Below are 19,019 nucleotides of genomic sequence, written 5' to 3' on the forward strand. Positions count from 1 at the left end.
GAAAGGAAAGAACATATCCCATGATATAGAAGAACATGGTCTGGGATTGAAAAGAACTTGAACCTTTAATTGAAATACTTGTTTAAAATATCCAAACTACTTATCTGCAACTACTAGAACATCTAATTGTTTCCAAAAGAACACCACACATGTTTAAAAGAACAACCCATAACTCCAGCAATAACCATATCTACAAAATATACCATTGTTTTTTAAAGCATACTTCTAATAAAAGGTAAATATTATTCTGCCTTCATGAAAACAACCAACTATTCAACTTGATTAGCTCTCTTCAATGCCAGATACATTAGCTCATGCCTTTTGTTCAGAACGGATAATAAGATTTCAGTACCGTACCGCATTCTCAGCCTGCAAATAAAGTCTTTCTGAAAACATAAAATAGTACATTAATAAAAGATTATATATTAAAATAATATACGTACATATATTCAAAATTTACTTACATCTTCATCTGTGTTTTTGAAGCCACAATTCCAAGTCTGGTTGCCTTTGTAGGTCTCCATATGCCTCATTGCATATACCCCACAATCAGTCTTGTTTGTTCTGTTCTTCCATGGCATTTCAAGCAACACAATTTCATATGCTGAAATCTGTGCCTTCCGCAAAGGATGTCCTTCTTGTTCAGAAAATATTGTCCATGCTTCAAACTGAAATAAAAAGAACATTTAACTTAGTAAAAGAACAAAGAACAAAGAACAACAAAGAAACAGAGAACAACAAAGGAAGGAAAAAAGAACATTTAATTTAGTAAAAGAATAAAGAACAACAAAGGAAAGAACAAATAAAATATATAAGAGGAAATTCTTCAAATAGACTTACAGTTCTTTCTGCAAATGTTTTATATTTATCATCATATGTAATTCCTTCAGGTAAGGAGAGATTGTCAATGATCTCCACCTTCTTCGCCTTTTGGTTGATTACAATGAGATAAAAATGATCACCAGACCAGACTGGAAAGAACAACTACAAGCAGAGAAAAGAACATTAAACAAAGGAAAAGGAACATATGTAAAAAAGAAAAGAACAATTTTATAATTTTACCAGATGGAATCCCTTCAAAGACTTCACACCAGCAGTTTCATACTCATGGCGTACACTTAAAATAAAATTTTCTAAGCGTTTGCTTTCGGTTGCTTGACTATCCTGTGATCCACCATACGGTTCATTCTGGCAGAGCATATTCTGCACCGAAAAAAAAAAAATTTAAATATATGTTATATAATAAAAAATTATTGAAGAAGTACGAAAATATGATTTTTTAGTGATATTAAAACTTACGAAAGGGATTGTAGAGAAATAGAACTTCAAGTTACTCTTGACACTTTGATCTGGATCATTTTTGCCATATTGAATGGCAGACTTTTTTTGACATCAATAGTAGTGTCAAAGAACTTTCTGGACAACGACAATAAGTCGTTGAACTTGTTCATGACACTACTGAGTTCAGTAGTGGTTTTAGTGAATTCAGCATGGAATTCCTGTTTAACAATAACAACAATAAGGACTGGATAAATAAAAAGAACATTCGAATGGAAAAAAGAACAAGAGAGATCCCTAAAAGAACATTCAAGTAGAGCATAGAAACATTGTTAAAGATCGAAAGAACATGTTAAAGAGATAAATGAACATGTAAATAACATGCTTAAACATATAAAAGAACATTCAAATGTAAAGAACATCTTTTTAAGAAAAAAGAACATGCTTAAATAACATGAATAAACATTTAAAAGAACATGTAAAAGAACGTAAAGAACTAGTTTTTGATAAAAAGAACATAAACACAGAAAGCAAAAAACATGGTAGGAAAAAAGATTATATTGAGTACGTAAAAGAACATTTGTTGGAGGAAAAAGAACATTACAACAAAAACGTTGAAAAAATAAATGCAATGGTTTTGTTGAGTGAATTTAATTTTTACCTCAATTGTAGAAGGGACTTTTGCTTTCTCACTGGGGTCTGCCTGTTGCTCTGGCAAATCTTTGTCATCCCCGAGTTGAGTCACTGGTGCACCTTGATGTTCTCTGGACACATCATTTGTGGACCAGTTAGGCTCTTGGTGTTGATGTTGCTGTTGTGGTTGCTGCAGTGGTTGCTGCGATGGTTGTTCATCATGTTGCTGCTGTTGTTGTTGTGGGTGTTGAAGAAGAAGTGGTGGTGGTTGTTCACTGAGTGCTTTTTGCTGTTTGAGCAGCTCCATTGCCTCCCTGTACAGTTGTAGCTCAGGTGGACCTTGAATTCTGTCCAGAATCAAGCCATGTCCGAAGCCTGTAGCATTGTCATTGCGTACCCTGCTGCTTATCATATCTCTTGTCCAGCAAGAAATTAGGGGGAAGTTCCTTGGAGGGTACTCTTCCATGATCTGCACCCGATCGAAATAACATACCTAATTTAACAATAACAACATAATTTATTGTTAGTTAGGTGAAAGAAGAAGATGAAAGTAATATATATAACAAAGGGGAATGCTAGCTTAATGATTGAAATTTACCATTAGAAATGGTAGTGGACCAGCAAACCATCTGCTACGGTCCACATTCTAGTACATAGCTGCCCCAAGAAGGCTGGTGTATGCATACTCGCACCAATTTAGATTCCTCACTTGCTCCAAGTCAACAGTGCTTGCTAGGAATCTGAAGTTTGGCTTTTGAAACAGAAAAATATAAAAGAAAAGAACATTAATTATGATTTTAAATAGAATAAGAAAATAGAACATTCAATAGAAAATAAAGGAACATTAGAGAGAATGAAAAGAACAATGAAAGAAGAGCAAAAGAATATTGAATACAACTGAAAAGAACACAACTAACATTCATATAAAGGAAAGTACAACAATAGGACAGTGAAAGAGAAAGAAAGAACATGGAATTCGACAAACAAATAAAAGAACAATAAATATTAATAAACATTTAAAAGAACATAATACGCAAACAAAAGAACATTAATGAGAAATAAAAGAACATAAATGAGAAACAAAGGAATTTTGATGTAAGAAAGAACATGGAATATCATACAGAATAAAAGAACAGTGAGAAATATTTAAAAGAACATAATACGCAAACAAAAGAACATTAATGAGAAATAAAAGAACATTAATGAGAAACAAAGGAATTTTGATGTAAGAAAGAACATGGAATATCATACAGAATAAAAGAACAGTGAAAGAGAAAGAAAGAACATGGAATTCGACAAACAAATAAAAGAATAATAAAAATATTAATAAACATTTAAAAGAACATAATACGCAAACAAAAGAACATTAATGAGAAATAAAAGAACATTAATGAGAAACAAAGGAATTTTGATGTTTACCGATAAATTAGTAGTGGATTTAATGCAGGTGTTAACTGCAACCACTAGGAAAGATCTCTTCCAGTTATCATCAACTGGAGTCTCATCTTTGATCAGTTTTTCAACCATTTCTTTCAATTTTGGGCATCCAGACTTCACTTGCCAGTATGCCCAAAATTCAGCAAAAACCCTCAACACTTCAGGATCTTGTTCATCCGTCCATTCCACGACCGGAGCTCCTCCAATAGGTATACCGTACACCAGGTATACATCCTCTACAGTAATATCAAGGGAAGACTTTGGTAGATGCAAGGACCGGTCGGACGAGTTGAAATTCCTAACCAACTCGTACGGGAATGGATTTTCGTTTTGTGGGATGTCAAGTTGCAGAAGAGATCCAAAGCCTAACTCCACGATGGCTTGTTGTTTTCTTATATCATGTGGTTCATTAGATGCAATTCCCCTCAAGAATCGCATCATCAATTGCGGAGTTTGCCTTAGATTTAGTTTCCTTTCTTCAGGTTTTGGTTTGGCAACAACCAAAGATTTTGGTTTCTCATCATCCACCACCTCCATGACCTCATCAGAAACAACAATTTGTTTACTTCTTGTTGCTCTCTGGAAAAAAGAAAAAATATAAAGAACATTAGTCAGGGAGTAAAAGAACATTATATGGAAGAAAAAGAACAAATAACTTAAGAAAATTTTTGACCTTCTCAACTACTTTTTTCCCCTTCTTCATTAAGGGTTCACTTTCCTCTTCTACTTCTTCACCTTCTTCTTCACCTCCTTCTTCATCTTCCTCGTCTTCATAAACCTCCCTCACAACTATCTGATTAACTTTGCTACCCCTCTGAATGAAAAAAGAACATAAATGATTATGTAAAGAACACAAGACAGGAAAAAAAGAACATTCTTTATTTAAAACATAGCATTTATCTCTATTATAATATAACATTAAGGTAAATAAAATGATTGAAAAAGGGTAATGTGAAGTTTACCTTAAGTGCTGTAGTCTTTTTCAAAGTAACTCCATTCCCCTTCTTAGCATTTGGTGCAACTTTTTTTGTTGAAATTTTCTCAGCAGGCAACAAGCTCTTCTTCTTATGTGCCTCTTCCAATTCCTGCTTTACCTCTTTTATAAGATCGGGAAATTCTTCTTTCAGCAATTGACTTCTGTTGACCAAAACAATAGAACATAAGTAGTAAAAAAAAAAGTAAAACACAGAAAATAAAAAGAACACCATTTATGTAAGTTACCTTGTCCTTTTCCTGTTTGGTATTGATTTCCTAGACTTCCCCTTTGCTTTTTCAGGTTCCTCACCAGCTTCTTCTCCGTCTTTTTTCTTTCTAGTAAAAACATAAATGCAAAAGTATGTTTAAGAAACGAAAATAACAACTACAATGTAAATATGAAATAGTATTAACAAACACAGATGATACCTCAAAGTAATTTTTAAGTTCGTTTTCTTTTCTTTTCTTTCTGGTTCATCCAGCTCTTCTGGAACTTTTACCTCAGCCTCCTCTTTTTCAGGTTCTTTCACTTCTTCATGCACTTTTACTTCATGCTCTTTCTTTTCAGTTTCTTCCTGCTTTTCAGGATCTTTGCTGGAATTTTTTTGTCCTTCTCCACCCTTCTTTTTTTGTTCAATCAGATCCAGCTGCTTTTCCTGTTGTAGCAGCTTTTCCTGAAGTGCTTGCACCATCTTCTGTTGTTCTTGCAATGCTTTCCTTTGTTTGGAAAGTCTATAATGAAAAAACATATGTCATGAAAAAAAGAACAACACCAAAAACACATGTTATGAAAAAAGAACAACAGAAAAATCTTTAAAATAACACATGTAATGGAAAAAGAACAACATGTCGTGTACAAAAGAACACAGCTATGCTTTTGGAAAGAACACATATTATGAAAAAAGGAACAACACAAAAAACAAGTGCACAGTTCTCATCCTGCACCCTTGCACAATATCTTATTCATCTGATTTTTTTATTTTTTCATATACAATATATAAATAATGTTTGTCCTCCATATTCTCATTCATTCATCATTTCATAATTTTAGCAACACGTTTTAGAGAGAGAAAAATGAGAGGTTTTATTTTCTCTCAACAGAAGAGAGAATTTAAGAGAGAGAAAGAGTGAAATGCGATTATTTTCTCTCCAACTTTTCGCATTATTGTTCCTGTTTTTTTGAGAATTAGTGAATTAATCAGAATACTAATTCTCAGGAGATGAAAAAATACAATTTGCTAATTTTCGTAGAAAGAAAATTGAAGGAGATAATGAAATTCAAGAGGATTGTGATCATTTGCTGAGGATTAAGGTATGCTTATATGTTCCTTTTGTTATGTTCTTTCTATTAAGTGTTCTTTTACTGTGTGCTAACAGTTTTAGGTTTGTCTTTTAAATGTAGATGGTTTGTTCTTTTATCCGTGATTGATTGTTCTTTTTTTTTAAATACATTTAAGAACAAGTAAAAAGAACACCATCTCATCAAATCTAAGCACATTGTTCTTTTTAATTTTCATTGATTGTTCTTTTAATGCAAGTGATCTTTTAAGTAGACATGGACTGTTCTTTTCTTCCAGATGCATAGTTCTTTTTAAGCCTACATTAATACTGTACTGTTCTTTTGAGTGTACATTGGTTGTTCTTTTGAGTCTACATTGATTGTTCTTTAAACCTGCACAGTTGGTTCTTTTAAGTTTTTATAGATAAGAACATAGATAAAAAAGAACATAGATCAAATTCAATAGATAAGAACAAAATTATAGATCTAGGTTTAAGTTCGTCAAAACAGTAGGGCTAATAAAAAGAACAGACAGTAAATAAATAAAAGAACATAGATCTACTTATTCAATTTAAATTTCCACTGTTCTTTTGAGTTAACATTCGTTGTTCTTTTAAATCTATACCATTGTTCTTTTAAGTGTATGATTCAGTGACTTAAAATACATTTAAAAAAAACATAAATGTAGATCTTCTTTTAAATTCGTTAAAAAATGTATTTGGTTTCGTTATTGTAATTAGAACATTAAGGAAAACAAAAAGAACAAACAGAAGGTGTAAATGAACCAAGGTTTTTGTTTAAAAAATCCACTTACTCGCTCTCTTCTTCTTCTTCCGTTTCTGAAATTTCTTTGTTGATATCTTCCAACAAATCCGCATCAATTGTTGGTGTAATTTCTTTCTCTTTCTTCTTTTTGTTTCTTAAGTTCAATAAAGTCGTTGTCAAAGGAATATCATCCCTTCAAATGAAATTTTATAGAAAATTAAAATTCATGGGAAATTCTCTAAAAATTAAAATTAAACTGAAATTCAAGAAATAGAAAAGAAAAATGAAGTTGAATTCTTACTCAATAGAACATTTCGCATCAACTTCTTCTCCTTTTTTCGATTTCCCCATTTTCAATTGTTAGGGTTCAAGTTTTTGTAACCAGATTATCACTTCCAAAAAACAAATTGGGGAAGTTTTTAGAGTGAAAATAGTAGAATTCCAAATTGGGGAAGTTCGGATTTGCAAGAATTTGAAAGGTTTTGCACTGTTTTTTTGATTGTTGGTGAGTGAAGGTTTTGCATGTAGGTTGAGTGTGAAAATGAAAATAAATGTCGCATTCAATGATGTATTTATATATGATAAATTGAAGAGAGAGAAAATAACTGCTACAGTATTTTCAAATTTAAACTTCCTTTTTTTTTTGTTGTTCTTTTCGTCCGCTCTTTTGTTCTTTTGGCCTATAAGTAAAGAAAATGATGTTCGTTTGAGTCTCCTTTGTGTTCTTTTTATTATCTGTTGTTAGTATTTTTAAATTTGTTTTTTATTACTGTTTTTACTTAAATTATATTTTTTAATTTTTTTTATTTTAAACAGTAATCTATTTTTTAATTTTTTAAAATACAAAATGAAAGACAAGTAACTTATTTAATTTTTTTTTTATTAAAAGATTTTGAGGAGAGAGAAATTAACTGCCACGTTTTATGTTTTCATAGGAAAACTTATGTTTTGCGGTTTTTTTCTTGCCACGTTCATTATTTCAATAAAAAACATCTGTTTGGCGGTTTTTTCACTTTTTAACGTTTTTGTTGTTCTTTTCGTTGGTTCTTTTGTTCTTTTGTGCGTCTGGTGTTGCATTTGCCATGTTCTTTTTAAAAGTGCAGAGAAATCGTTCTTTCCTTGTTTTAACCTTTCTGGTTTTTAATATGTTTGTGTTTTTCTTTTTTTCTTTTTGTTCTTTTCCTTTACTTTCTGATCTTCTCTCATTTTAGTGTATTATGTTCTTTTACGTGTTTTAATCTTTTTGGTTTTTAATATGATTGTTCTTTTCTATTTGTTCTTTCGTTTAATTGCTGATGTTCTTTCTTTTTAGTGTTTTATGTTCTTTTACGTGTTTTTACTTATTGTTCTTTTACGTGTTTTTATTTATTTGTTGGTTTTCAATGCTATTGTTCTTTCCTGTTTTACTTATTGTTCTTTTGGTTTAATTCTTGATGTTCTTTCTTTTATGTTTTTGTGTTCTTTTATGTTTTTTGTTGCTTTTTTATGTTTTTGCGTTTTGTTCTTATTTTTCTGCGTTTTCAATGCTATTGTTCTTTCCTGTTTTACTTATTGTTCTTTTGGTTTAATTCTTGATGTTCTTTCTTTTATGTTTTTGTGTTCTTTTATGTTTTTTATTGCTTTTTTATGATTTTGCGTTTTGTTCTTATTTTTCTGCGTTTTGGTGCAGGTGCACCTAGATCTAGGTGCACGCGCCTGTACCATCCGCGCGTTGCTTATCTTCCCTAATTTTGTGAGTTTCGTTTTGAAAAAAATTAATTACCCAGATGTTCGACTTGTATAGCTTGCACGAATCAATTCAATGGCGGATCTCTTGGTCCTCACCAACATCAACCGGATGAAGATGGTGATATTGTTGCAACACCCAGCAAAAAGCAACCCATCAAAGCCCTGACATCCCAAGTAAGCGATAGAATAATATTTCTGTATTTAGGAATATGTATATTAGAGAATTGATTGACTAGTTTAGTTTTTTCGTTGATGAAATTGGAAAAAATGGCAGATAACTTAAAGGGGATGGCAATGAAGGCATCTGGGGCATACAAGAACTGCAAGCCATGTGCCGGAGGGAGGAGTGAGAATTGGAAGAGTTGTGAGGAATCAAATGGTGGGTCTGTTTCTTCAAGGAGATTCAAAGAGCGGATTCCACGGTGGTAGGTATGGCGAAGATTTGAGGGAAGGAATCGGGATGGAGGGTTATGGTAAGGGAATTAGGATGGGGATTATGAGCGGCAAGGCAACGCCGGTGTCGATTAGTGGGAGGTCGGAATCAGTGGTGTTTATGGAGGAGGATGAGCCTAAAGAGTGGGTTGCTCAGGTGGAGCTTGGAGTTCTCAGTTTCAGGTGTAATTTATGTTTTTGATGATTTTGGTTTTTGGTTTGTGATGGTTGTTTACTTTGTTTGTTTGATCTAATTTTGTTTTCATTTTTAGTGGGTTCGGATTATGATATTAGATGGGTTCAGATTATGAGATTAGATGGGTTTTGTCTGTTATTATGATTGCGAATTTAGTTGAAGAGTTAGAAAATTATCTTTAAATTAGCTTATATTATTTGCAAAACTATACTTTTGCCTAAATTGCGACGGAGTAGCTCATTTGAATGTGATTTTCCTGTCACTTTGTACTTGGATGAATCATCTGCTAAAGGGTTTTGGTTTTGGACTGTGTAATTAAACTTTTACTTTCTGACATTAAATCTGTTTTATGATTTTGCACCTCTTTACCTATTGAATCTGGTATTTTAATGTAGGAGGATCTCTCAGTGCAGATTAGGACTTCAAAATGACATTTTAAGGAGGCTGAAGAGGAACAATATCGAGTTGGAATTGAAGCTCACAAGACTAACAAGAAAAACATCAGGTAATCTTTGAAACATGACTTAGTTTTTTGGCGCATATTTTAGATTAGGAATTGTAATTTAAGTTCATTCATCAGAATCTGGGATCATACTCGATTTTCCATTTTGATTTAGAGAATCAAATTACTCTTCTTCAATGTCTTCGATCATCCCCATAAGGGTTATGTTGAATTTTGTTTTTCACGGGTTATTGTGAAGGTGGATATATTTGAGTTTATATGATTGTAATTGGAGTTGAGTTTATATGATTGTAATTCAGAACTCCTTTTAATCCCATTTTAAAGCTTTAGACTTTTACTTAAATGGGGCATGTGTGGTTCTTTTCCTGTTGTTTGACTATCTTTGAACATTTTAGAGCTTCAGTTTCAAAATTTGACTTTCTTCTTCTCTATGGTGCTTCTGGATATTTTAGGGAATTTATTTCCTTATTCATTTTTATTGATGTTTCGATAAAGTAACACATGGAAATTGTCATATTTTGCAGATTCACAAGTATTTTTTCATCACCTGAGGGAAGTTATACTTTCAACCCGTCACCAAAATTGGCTCCATCAAATGGATCATTTAATGTGATGCAAACACATGCCCTTGATTTTGCTGGTATGGAGGATGAGGTGCAGCCCCTTAGTATTGCAGTTATAGAAGCCACAAGTACCTCTCCATAACGCAAATATTTCCAGCATATATTACAATGGCTTTCTCTCTGAGGTGGGGCCTCTTCTATTTTCATGTTAGCTTACATTGTTGTAGTTCTTAACTTCTTATATTCTCTTTAGACTCTAGATCAGATTATATTCTTTTGTCAAATCTGTTGTCAGTTCGTCACCTGAAATAAACTTGTGAACTAATAGTGATTGACCTCATTAGTTGATTTTTATCCTAATAAATCAGCAAATAGGAGTTACATGTGCAGAATTTTGTGAAAGAGAGCTGAACCTCTGTTGTCAAAGTAAATCTGAGGCACATATAAGATGTCAGAGACTCAGAGTATCCAGGATCACCAGCTTAGAGATATTAAAACATGTAGAGAGATATAGCATAGAAATCGAGAGGTGGAGTTAGCATACAAAAATGAGGGAGTGAAGATATTGAAGGGATGTCCTTGGATCATTATTGCAGGAATGTATAATTATGCTTACCAGGTGTTAATAACCTTTTAATCATGATAGGTGTGAAACCCTCGTGTGCTCTTTCTAATGTTCTTTCCAAATTCAAGGTTTACATCATTCTTATGTTAATATTGATGTTTTTTTCTTTGGAAATGTATTACTAGATTTTACATGTTTCCCTAAGCGTAGTATTTCAGTTGAATTTGCTTTCCTTTTTTGGGGTTTAATCTGATGTTTTAATTGTGTTTTTCTCTTCAAATTATGGCAGGCGAGTTCGAGGAATCCCTCAAGGAATCATTCACAAGTATGGTTTGATATGTTGCATGCAGTTCTTCCGTAGGAATGTTAAGGAAATTGGTTTCATCAAGGTATCATCCCCTGATTTTTCTATTCATTGTTTTAATTGTTTATTGGCTTGAATTTTTCATTTAATTATTCGTTTATGGACATGATACATCTGGGTTATTTTTTTCGGTTTCACTTGTTCTTAGCTAAAGTTGATTAGTGATCAGTGTTTAAGTTAGTGATCAAATGATGTAAATTTCCCCTCAGTTTTTGTGAGCTAATGTGTAGAAATGTTTGAGGTAGAAACACTAAATACACAGGAAGAATCGACGCATATGATTTATTAGTTTAAGCTAATGTACTACATTATTTGAAATTGAACTCTATAAATGTTAGCTATAAAATGAATATTAGGTCTAGTCTAGGAGTTGATGTTAGTAATGAGACTCCCCTTGTATATGTCAACTTCATTCTCTAACAACAATGCTCTAGCTTGAATTTTAGCTGAATAACTTTAGAGTTTAGAAAATGAGATAAAATGAATATATGATGTGTTAAAATTAGTTTGCCGGGTTAATTTGGCCTTTCATTTTGGGTTGGAGGGAATTATGACGGAAAGACCAGAATTTGGTATATAAAGTTAGTAATGGAAGGAAATAGGGTAAATTACACGAATATTCCTGTGTTGTCAAGACTTGACTTGGTCTCTAACTCTTTTACAAACAAACTACTAAGTAGTAACTTGATGAATGATGATTCTCTTAAAACCAGGGCCATTTTTACGCAATTATGATTCATGGATAACCATCTTGACTTATTAGTAATGTTTACACATCGATGTTTAATGCATAAGCATGTTGACTTGAATTGTCTAAACTGATTTGTTTCTATAAATATCAAAAACTAGAACCTTAAACCATCATTTACATTTTAAAAAATTGAACCGTTTGCTTTTAGCAATAATTTCTTACCTCTGTTTCTAGAAATACTTTCTTATGTGCTGAAATCCGGTGATTGTTTACTCTGGGGGTATTTAGTTCTAGCTTGGTACATCTTGACCTCTCTTATTGTTTGCTTTTAGGTAGCCTTTCTAATGTTTAGGCGGAATAACCTCTCTTTCATATCTTGATTTGAGTTTAAATCTTCTTGGAGGTCCGATTCCAAGCTCAATTTGGGACATGCCTAATTTTTTTCGTATCTCTCGCTAAGTCAAAATGCACTTAGTGGTTTAAATACTCACTCATTCCTAATTTTAAAATCTGGATGTTTTTGTTCATCCTTTGGAAAATACCACTTAAAATGTTGGTCTTCAAATCATGTGCAACATTTGACATTCAATTATTTCTAGGATTTTTAGAAAACAATAAAATGGGCTTAAATATGTATAATTCACAGTACGTCTAACACATTTTATTAACATTTAGCTGCACTACTTCAGTTACACATGATTGTTTATACTCAGACAACTTTTGTGGATATTAAACCAGCTGTAAAGACAACTTTCCGTTATAGCATTGCTCTTGTTATAGGTACTATATATGTTGAGTTGTTTCTCTATGCTTTGGTGTTTTTCTATTTTCATGATTTGTTAGGCCTTGTCATTGTAAGTTTGTAAGGTCTTTGCATGTTTAAGTTCCAGTGGTAAGAATTGTTATATATTGTAAAATGCCGCCGCAAGAATTCATCACTGACATTGCGAGAGGGTTGAGGGATATCATGAAAGCTAAGTCTCTTCAATTTCAATGTGATAGATGACAGTACAGACTGGTGAACAATTAGCTAGGCTTCTTTTTCTTGTTGAAAATTTCTTGTTTCTTTTGTTCGTGGAGACCTTAGTAGTTGGTTGTTTGATGTTAAATGATGTAAATCCATATTGGTTTTGGAGTTCAGGGGCTATCTGAAATACTTATTAAATTGTTGTAGATGAAAAGGAGGGATTGCTTTGGTGTTTTAGGAAGGGTTTAGTTTGTTATTCCTTGACAAGTTTTGAAATCTTGTTTCCTAAGGGAAATGTTCAAATGTGTACCCTTTTCTGGCACTTTAGATCAATGAATTTGTCCATTTCGTTCTTTAATAGCACGGTCGTATTATGTATGGTGGTTGTTTGCAATAGCCTGCTACGTATAATTGATGGTGTTTTGTTATACTTTAGATCAATGGATTTGTCCATTTGGTTCTTTAAATATCACGGTCATATTATATATGGGGGTTGTGCATAAGGCCTTATATCAGGTGATTGAGTACGACAATAGTCCGTGTATAATCAATAACTGCAGGACGGACATGTTTCTTGCTTCATCATTGATCAACTAAGTAATCATGTATCTTTTCTTGCAGAGTTGTACGTTGCCACAAAGTTAGGCCAGGAACTATCACGACTGTTCTTTATGCTATTAGGATTGTCGTGTTTAATTTCTCTAAACTTAGCCATGTATTTTTTATGCTTAGCCATGATTTCTATATATGTAACCTACATCAAGTAATTAGCCGTGTTTCTTTTCTTGATTTCAACTATTTCTATAGAGTAATTAGGCTTATGATTTTTATAGTGTTCCGGGAGATGGTTTTTTATATCTTAGGGGAACGTCCGCGCTAGCGCACGTTCCAACAACTAATATTAGTAAAAGTAACATCCAACCAGGAAAATTTTTGCGAAAAACACCACTTCTAAAATAACAGTAAAAACGTAAGTGGTTATGAGTCTAAGATCCATGGCCACATATATTGCAACCATTCACACTATTTCTTGACGTTATATATAAGTTCTTATAGGGCTTCCAACCTAAGAGTTATTTCTATACCCAGCCAAGAACTGACCTTTTACATTACAAATCAAACGACGTTGCCAATTGTCACATTTAGGTGGAGAATAGCTCCATCAATCTACCCTTAAGATTTACATGATCCACCCATTTCACCCACAGACATTCAGCTTTAGAGCCCATTACAAACATACTTTTCCATACAAGAAACATTCTAATAAAAAAATATTGTGAACTCCGAGCCCCCCAACCAACTTGGGTTTGCAAATAAAATCCCAAGTCAATAAAGGAACTTTAAAACCACCAATTGACATAGACAAAGAATGCCTTTAGTTAGTATAAAAATACTAACCCAATAGAAATACATAGACAAAAGAACTGAGTTAATTAATTGTACTTCTTGCATACGACATATTGTAGGAGAATACAGTTAAATATACATAACATGTGCGGAACATCCCCAAAGCCAGGAAACATGTATAAAGCACAGTTTAAGCAAACTTACATTCGAAGCGTGTTTTCCCGTGTATTGTATCAACGAACACGAATAAAGAACTCCACTTGTCGTTCCTCTATTTGGTTCACCGACACGCCCAAATCCGTCTTGATTATTGTATCTTAGACAACGCACAAGATTTTTGCTTTTCGGGATGAACAGTTTTTCAGAGAGAAAAACTGAAGAACGTAATTTAGGCATTAGGTTTAGGGTTAGATGGAAAACTGATTGTATTGGAGTGTGTGCCTAATTATTATTTTAGTGTAACAGTCCAAGACCAAGGGCCTTGACCGGCCACACTTACACACGACCACACACCCGCGCCCAGCCAACACGCTGCAGGCTTCGCCCACAGCGCGCGCAGCCTAGCAGCATGGGCCGTGGGCCTTGCGTGCTCGCTGCTGTGTTGCTGTGCGGTGATGCGCTGCCACGCCCCGCTGGCTGGCTTGCTTGCTGCATTGTGAGCTTGTTGGCTCGTTGGGCCTTGCGCGCTTAACTTGGCGGGCCAGCAGCTCCAATGCGGCTCGTATTCGCGACTAACGCCTTACGGCTATTATTTATCGTATCGTATAGGACGAATCACCGTCGTACGTTACGATTATTCGTTTTGCCCAGCTTACGAATATTCATACGATATACGATTCCGACGCGAGGTCGTATCTTATAATACGTTTTCCAAACTAATTCCCGAAAAGCTATTAAATGAATTTCCGATTCATTTAATCCGGTGATCTGTTACATGCCATTGGTGTGACCTTATAGGTTCAGTCAACACTAAGTTGTGAGCCTAATATAGATTAGAACTCACTGATCGGAAGCATTGCTCTAGCTAGCTGTTCCGATCACTTGATCTTACTGAATTAATTGTTCGCAATTAATCTGAACCTTGGTATTAGACTTAATGCACCTTTGGTGAAGGGCATATTCAGACAAGTGTGCATTCACATTCCTTCGCCGCTTAGTGTTACTTGCTGAACATAAGGTAAGATCCAAGCCATCCTTATCAGGTCCAGAAGTGTTTCTCGGATTACAGAGCTCAACTGTTAAACTTTTACAGAAGGTTAAGCCTTAACCATTCTGAGCACGGCCATGCATTTTCACAGGATCTAACTCTCCGAGAGGCTTTGTTACACAACAACACCATATCCTATCAATAATAGGAGGACAATCCATTCTTGAAATCTATGAACACTCACTTTAATTCATAGTACGCCCAATAACTGCTTTTATAGCCTCCTTTTACGGTGCCACGTTTATCTAGTATCAAAGCGAACTAATTCTCAAACGAGCAGACATAATCACTCATGTTCTAAGGAATGGTTCCAATTACCATTAATGAGAACTACTTATGAAATGACTTTAATCTTTTAAAGTGTTCTCATGGTCAATCCGATACATGATCCAATAAGTATCTATGCAAAAGATTCTGACATCCAGTTAATCTAGTTAAAGAAACAGAACCAAAAATCTACTTGCAATCTAATCTTCATTAGTCATTGCTCGTCCACCTTTTAATGACCTGGATTAGGGATCCTTTGTGACTTCAATATTCAAGTTCACTTATGGGTGTTTCTTTGTCAATGAATCCATCTTGACATCGCATTTGAATGTCTTGAATCACATGGACTTATCATTTAATACTAAACCAAAATTAAATGAATATGAAATAAATTTCATAAATATGAAATGGTTAAACCAATTGTTTTAAACACAGATCTAACAGATGTTCTAAAGCAAAACTTAGAAAATCAAAGCCATCCTCCAATATGCTTGATTCCCATGGTTGCTACATGTGCATTGTGCTTCGCTTGTGGCAACGGTTTAGTCAATGGATCTGCAACGTTGTCGTCAGTTCCAACCTTGCAAATCTCGATTTCTTTCCTTTCAACGATTTCTCGAAGTATATGAAATCGCCGCAGTACGTGCTTGGACTTCTGGTGGCTCCTAGGCTCCTTTGCCTGGGCAATGGCTCCGCTATTTTCCTTTAATGGAGGGGAAAACCCCAAGTTCTTCGATGAACTTCCGAATCCAAACAGCTTCCTTTGTTGCTTCTGAGGCAGCAATGTACTCGGCTTCAGTTGTAGAATCCGCAACAGTGCTTTGCTTAGCAATTTTCCAGCTTACTGCTCCTCCATTAAGGAATAACACAAACCCAGACTGTGATCTGAAATCATCTGTCGATTTGAAAGCTTGCGTCCGTATAGCTCTTCACAATTAACTCATTTGTACCACCATAAACTAGAAACTGATCCTTAGTCCTTTTCAGGTACTTTAGGATATTCTTGGCAACAATCCAATGTGCCTCACCTGGTTCTGACTGGTACCTACTCGTTGCACTGATTGCGAACAAAACATCCGGCCTTGTACAAATCATAACATACATGAAGGATCCAATAGCCGAAGCGTATGGAATTCCACTCATCTTTCTACGCTCATCAGATGTCTTGGGACACTGAGTCTTGCTTAGATATGTGCCATGTGACATGGGTAGATGGCCTCTCTTGGTTTCCATCATATTGAACCTAGATAGCACTTTGTCAATGTAAGTGCTCTGGCTTAGTCCAATCATCCTCTTAGATCTATCCCTATAGATCTTGATGCCCAATATGTATTGTGCCTCTCTTAAGTCCTTCATTGAGAAACACTTTCCAAGCCAAGTCTTTACAGACTCCAACATAGGAATTTTGTTTCCAATAAGTAGTATGTCGTCTACGTACAAGACTAGGAATGCAATTTTATTCCCACTGACCTTCGTGTATACACAAGATTCGTCCTAATTCTTGATGAAGCCAAACTTATTGACTGCTTCATCAAATCAATTATTCAAACTCATTGATGCCTGCTTTAATCCATAAATGAATTTCTTAAGCTTGCATACTTTCCTTGATTCTTTTGATCGACAAACCCTCCGGCTGCGTCATAAACACAGTCTCTTCAAGAACACCTTTCAATAAGGCAGTTTTGACATCCATTTGCCATATTTCATAGTCATGAAACGCGGCAATCGCAAGGATTATCCGAATAGACTTAAGCATCATGACTGGAGAAAAGGTTTCATCATAGTCAACGTCGTGAACTTGCCTGTAACCTTTTGCTACCAATCTAGCCTTGTATATGTATACAATTCCATCTTTGTCTTCCTTCAATTTGAAGACCCATTTGCATCCGATAGGTGTGAACCCACCCGACAAATCTACCAAATCTCAGACTTGATTTTCAGACATGGAGTCTATCTCGGATTTCATGGCCTCTAACCATTTAGTGGAGCTTGGGATCGTCATAGCTTGCTTTTAAGTCATAGGTTCATCACTATCTAATATGAGAACGTCTAAGTTTTCAGTCAAGAGGACGCCTGTCCATCTGTCCGGCTGAACCTTAGTTCTATTTGACTTACGAAGGGAAACAACGTTTTGAGGAACTAGCTACTCCCACTGGCTCTTCTAAAGACCTTGGAGGTTCTTCGACCTGAACTGCTTCTAAAGATTTCTTGGTTCGTTGTTCGTCTCGAATCTCTTCGAGGTCTATTATTCTCCCACTTGTCAATTTAAATATGATTTCTTTCCAAAAAGACACCATCACGAGCAACGAATACCTTGTTGTCTGACTTGTTGTAGAAGTAATACCCCTTTGTTTGTTTTGGATACCCAACGAAGAAACATTTGTCAGATTTTGGTTCGAGCTTGTCCGAAATTAATCGCTTGACATATGCTTCGCAACCCCAAATCTTTAGAAAAGACAACTTTGGAAGTTTCCCAGTCCATAATTCGTATGGAGTCTTTTCAACAGCTTTTGAAGGAGCACGATTCAGTGTGAGTGCTTCTGTTTGCAACGTATGTCCCAAAAATTGTAAAGGAAGTTCGGCTTGACCCATCATTGACCTGACCATATCGAGTAAGGTCCTGTTTCTCCATTCCGACACTCCATTCCATCGAGGTGTCCCCGGAGCATTCAATTCAGAAAGAACACCGCATGCTTTTAGATTGTCATCAAACTCGTGGCTTAGATTTTCAACTCCTCGGTCTGATCTTAGAGCTTTGATTTTCTTGCCATGTTGATTCTCTACTTCATTTTGAAATTCTCGGAATTTCTCAAACGATTCAGACTTGTGTTTCATTAAGTAAATATAGCCATATCTACTGAAATCGTTCGTAAACGTTACGAAATAGCTGAACTCACCTCTAGCTTTCGTACTCATAGGCCCACATACGTCCGTACGTATTAGCCCTAGTAGTTCTCTTGATCTTTCTCCCACCTTCGAGAAAGGTTGCGTTGTCATTTTTGCCAAGTAAACAAGATTCGCATTGATCAATCTTCTTTAAGTCGAATGATTCTATAATTCCCTTCCGTTGAATAATTCAATGCGCTTTGTGTTTATATGGCCTAATCGACAATGCCACATAAATGTGAGATCGAAATCACCAGTTTTAGCCTTTTTAGTATTTATGTTATAAACGTGTTTACACGTATCTAGCACATATATACCATTTTCTTGTTGTGCTGAACGAATAAAACATTCCATTCAAAGAAAAAGAACAACTATTGTCTTTAAATTGAAAACTAAAACCTTTAGAATCCAAACTTCAAACAGAAATGATGTTTTTGGTGATACTAGGAACATAGTAACAGTTTTCTAGTTCCAAAACAAAACCACTAGGCAAAGAAATAAAATAAGATCCTACGGCTAAGGTAGCAATCCGTGCTCCGTTTTCCACGCGTAGATCCATCTCGCCTTTATCAAGCCTTCTACTTCTCCTTAGTCCCTGCGAATTGGAACATAGGTGTGAGCCACAACCAGTATCTAATACCCAAGAAGTAGAATTAGCAAGATTACAATGTATAACATACATACCTGAAGGAGAAGCAACGTTTCCGTCCTTCTTCTCTTCCTTTGGTTTAGGCTAATCTCGCTTGTAATGACCAATTTCATTACAATTGAAGCATTGCGATGTTGAAGGAGAAGCATTTTTTCTCATCTTGCTCTTGGAAGGCGCCTGTTGCCCCCCGGGAGTGGATGAAGATCCAACCTTGCTTTTCTTCCCCTTGTACACTTTCTTGAATTTGGTGCACCTCACATTCAAAGGGTCTTGCTTGAACTTGAGGATTCTCTCGAATTTCTCGAGCAATTCCACAAGTTCACAGAA

The 19,019-nt window shown here is 34.9% G+C and overlaps 1 protein-coding gene and 1 long non-coding RNA gene across 2 annotated transcripts; one reads left to right on the forward strand and one right to left on the reverse strand.

The window, feature by feature from the left end:
• Positions 1–128: 128 nt before the first annotated feature.
• On the reverse strand, positions 129–6,718 carry LOC130471819 (uncharacterized). Its single transcript, XM_056842138.1, has 14 exons — positions 6,669–6,718; positions 6,417–6,560; positions 4,753–5,055; positions 4,570–4,659; positions 4,311–4,485; positions 4,022–4,162; positions 3,331–3,927; positions 2,510–2,662; positions 1,940–2,404; positions 1,300–1,499; positions 1,063–1,203; positions 841–984; positions 465–668; positions 129–386 (listed from the first exon to the last, which is right to left on the reverse strand). The coding sequence occupies exons 1-8, from the start codon at positions 6,716–6,718 to the stop codon at positions 2,558–2,560; spliced, it is 1,605 nt and encodes a 534-aa protein (XP_056698116.1). The 3' UTR covers positions 129–386; positions 465–668; positions 841–984; positions 1,063–1,203; positions 1,300–1,499; positions 1,940–2,404; positions 2,510–2,557.
• Positions 6,719–8,030: 1,312 nt separating this feature from the next.
• Positions 8,031–13,131, forward strand: LOC110785282 (uncharacterized). Its single transcript, XR_002532569.2, has 6 exons — positions 8,031–8,269; positions 8,370–8,710; positions 9,119–9,228; positions 9,711–9,934; positions 10,604–10,703; positions 12,958–13,131. It is a non-coding gene; the product is annotated as an uncharacterized lncRNA (long non-coding RNA).
• The last annotated feature ends 5,888 nt before the right edge of the window (positions 13,132–19,019 follow it).

This window comes from Spinacia oleracea, chromosome 4 (genome assembly GCF_020520425.1).
Source record: "Spinacia oleracea cultivar Varoflay chromosome 4, BTI_SOV_V1, whole genome shotgun sequence".
Taxonomy (NCBI): Eukaryota; Viridiplantae; Streptophyta; class Magnoliopsida; order Caryophyllales; family Amaranthaceae; genus Spinacia; species Spinacia oleracea.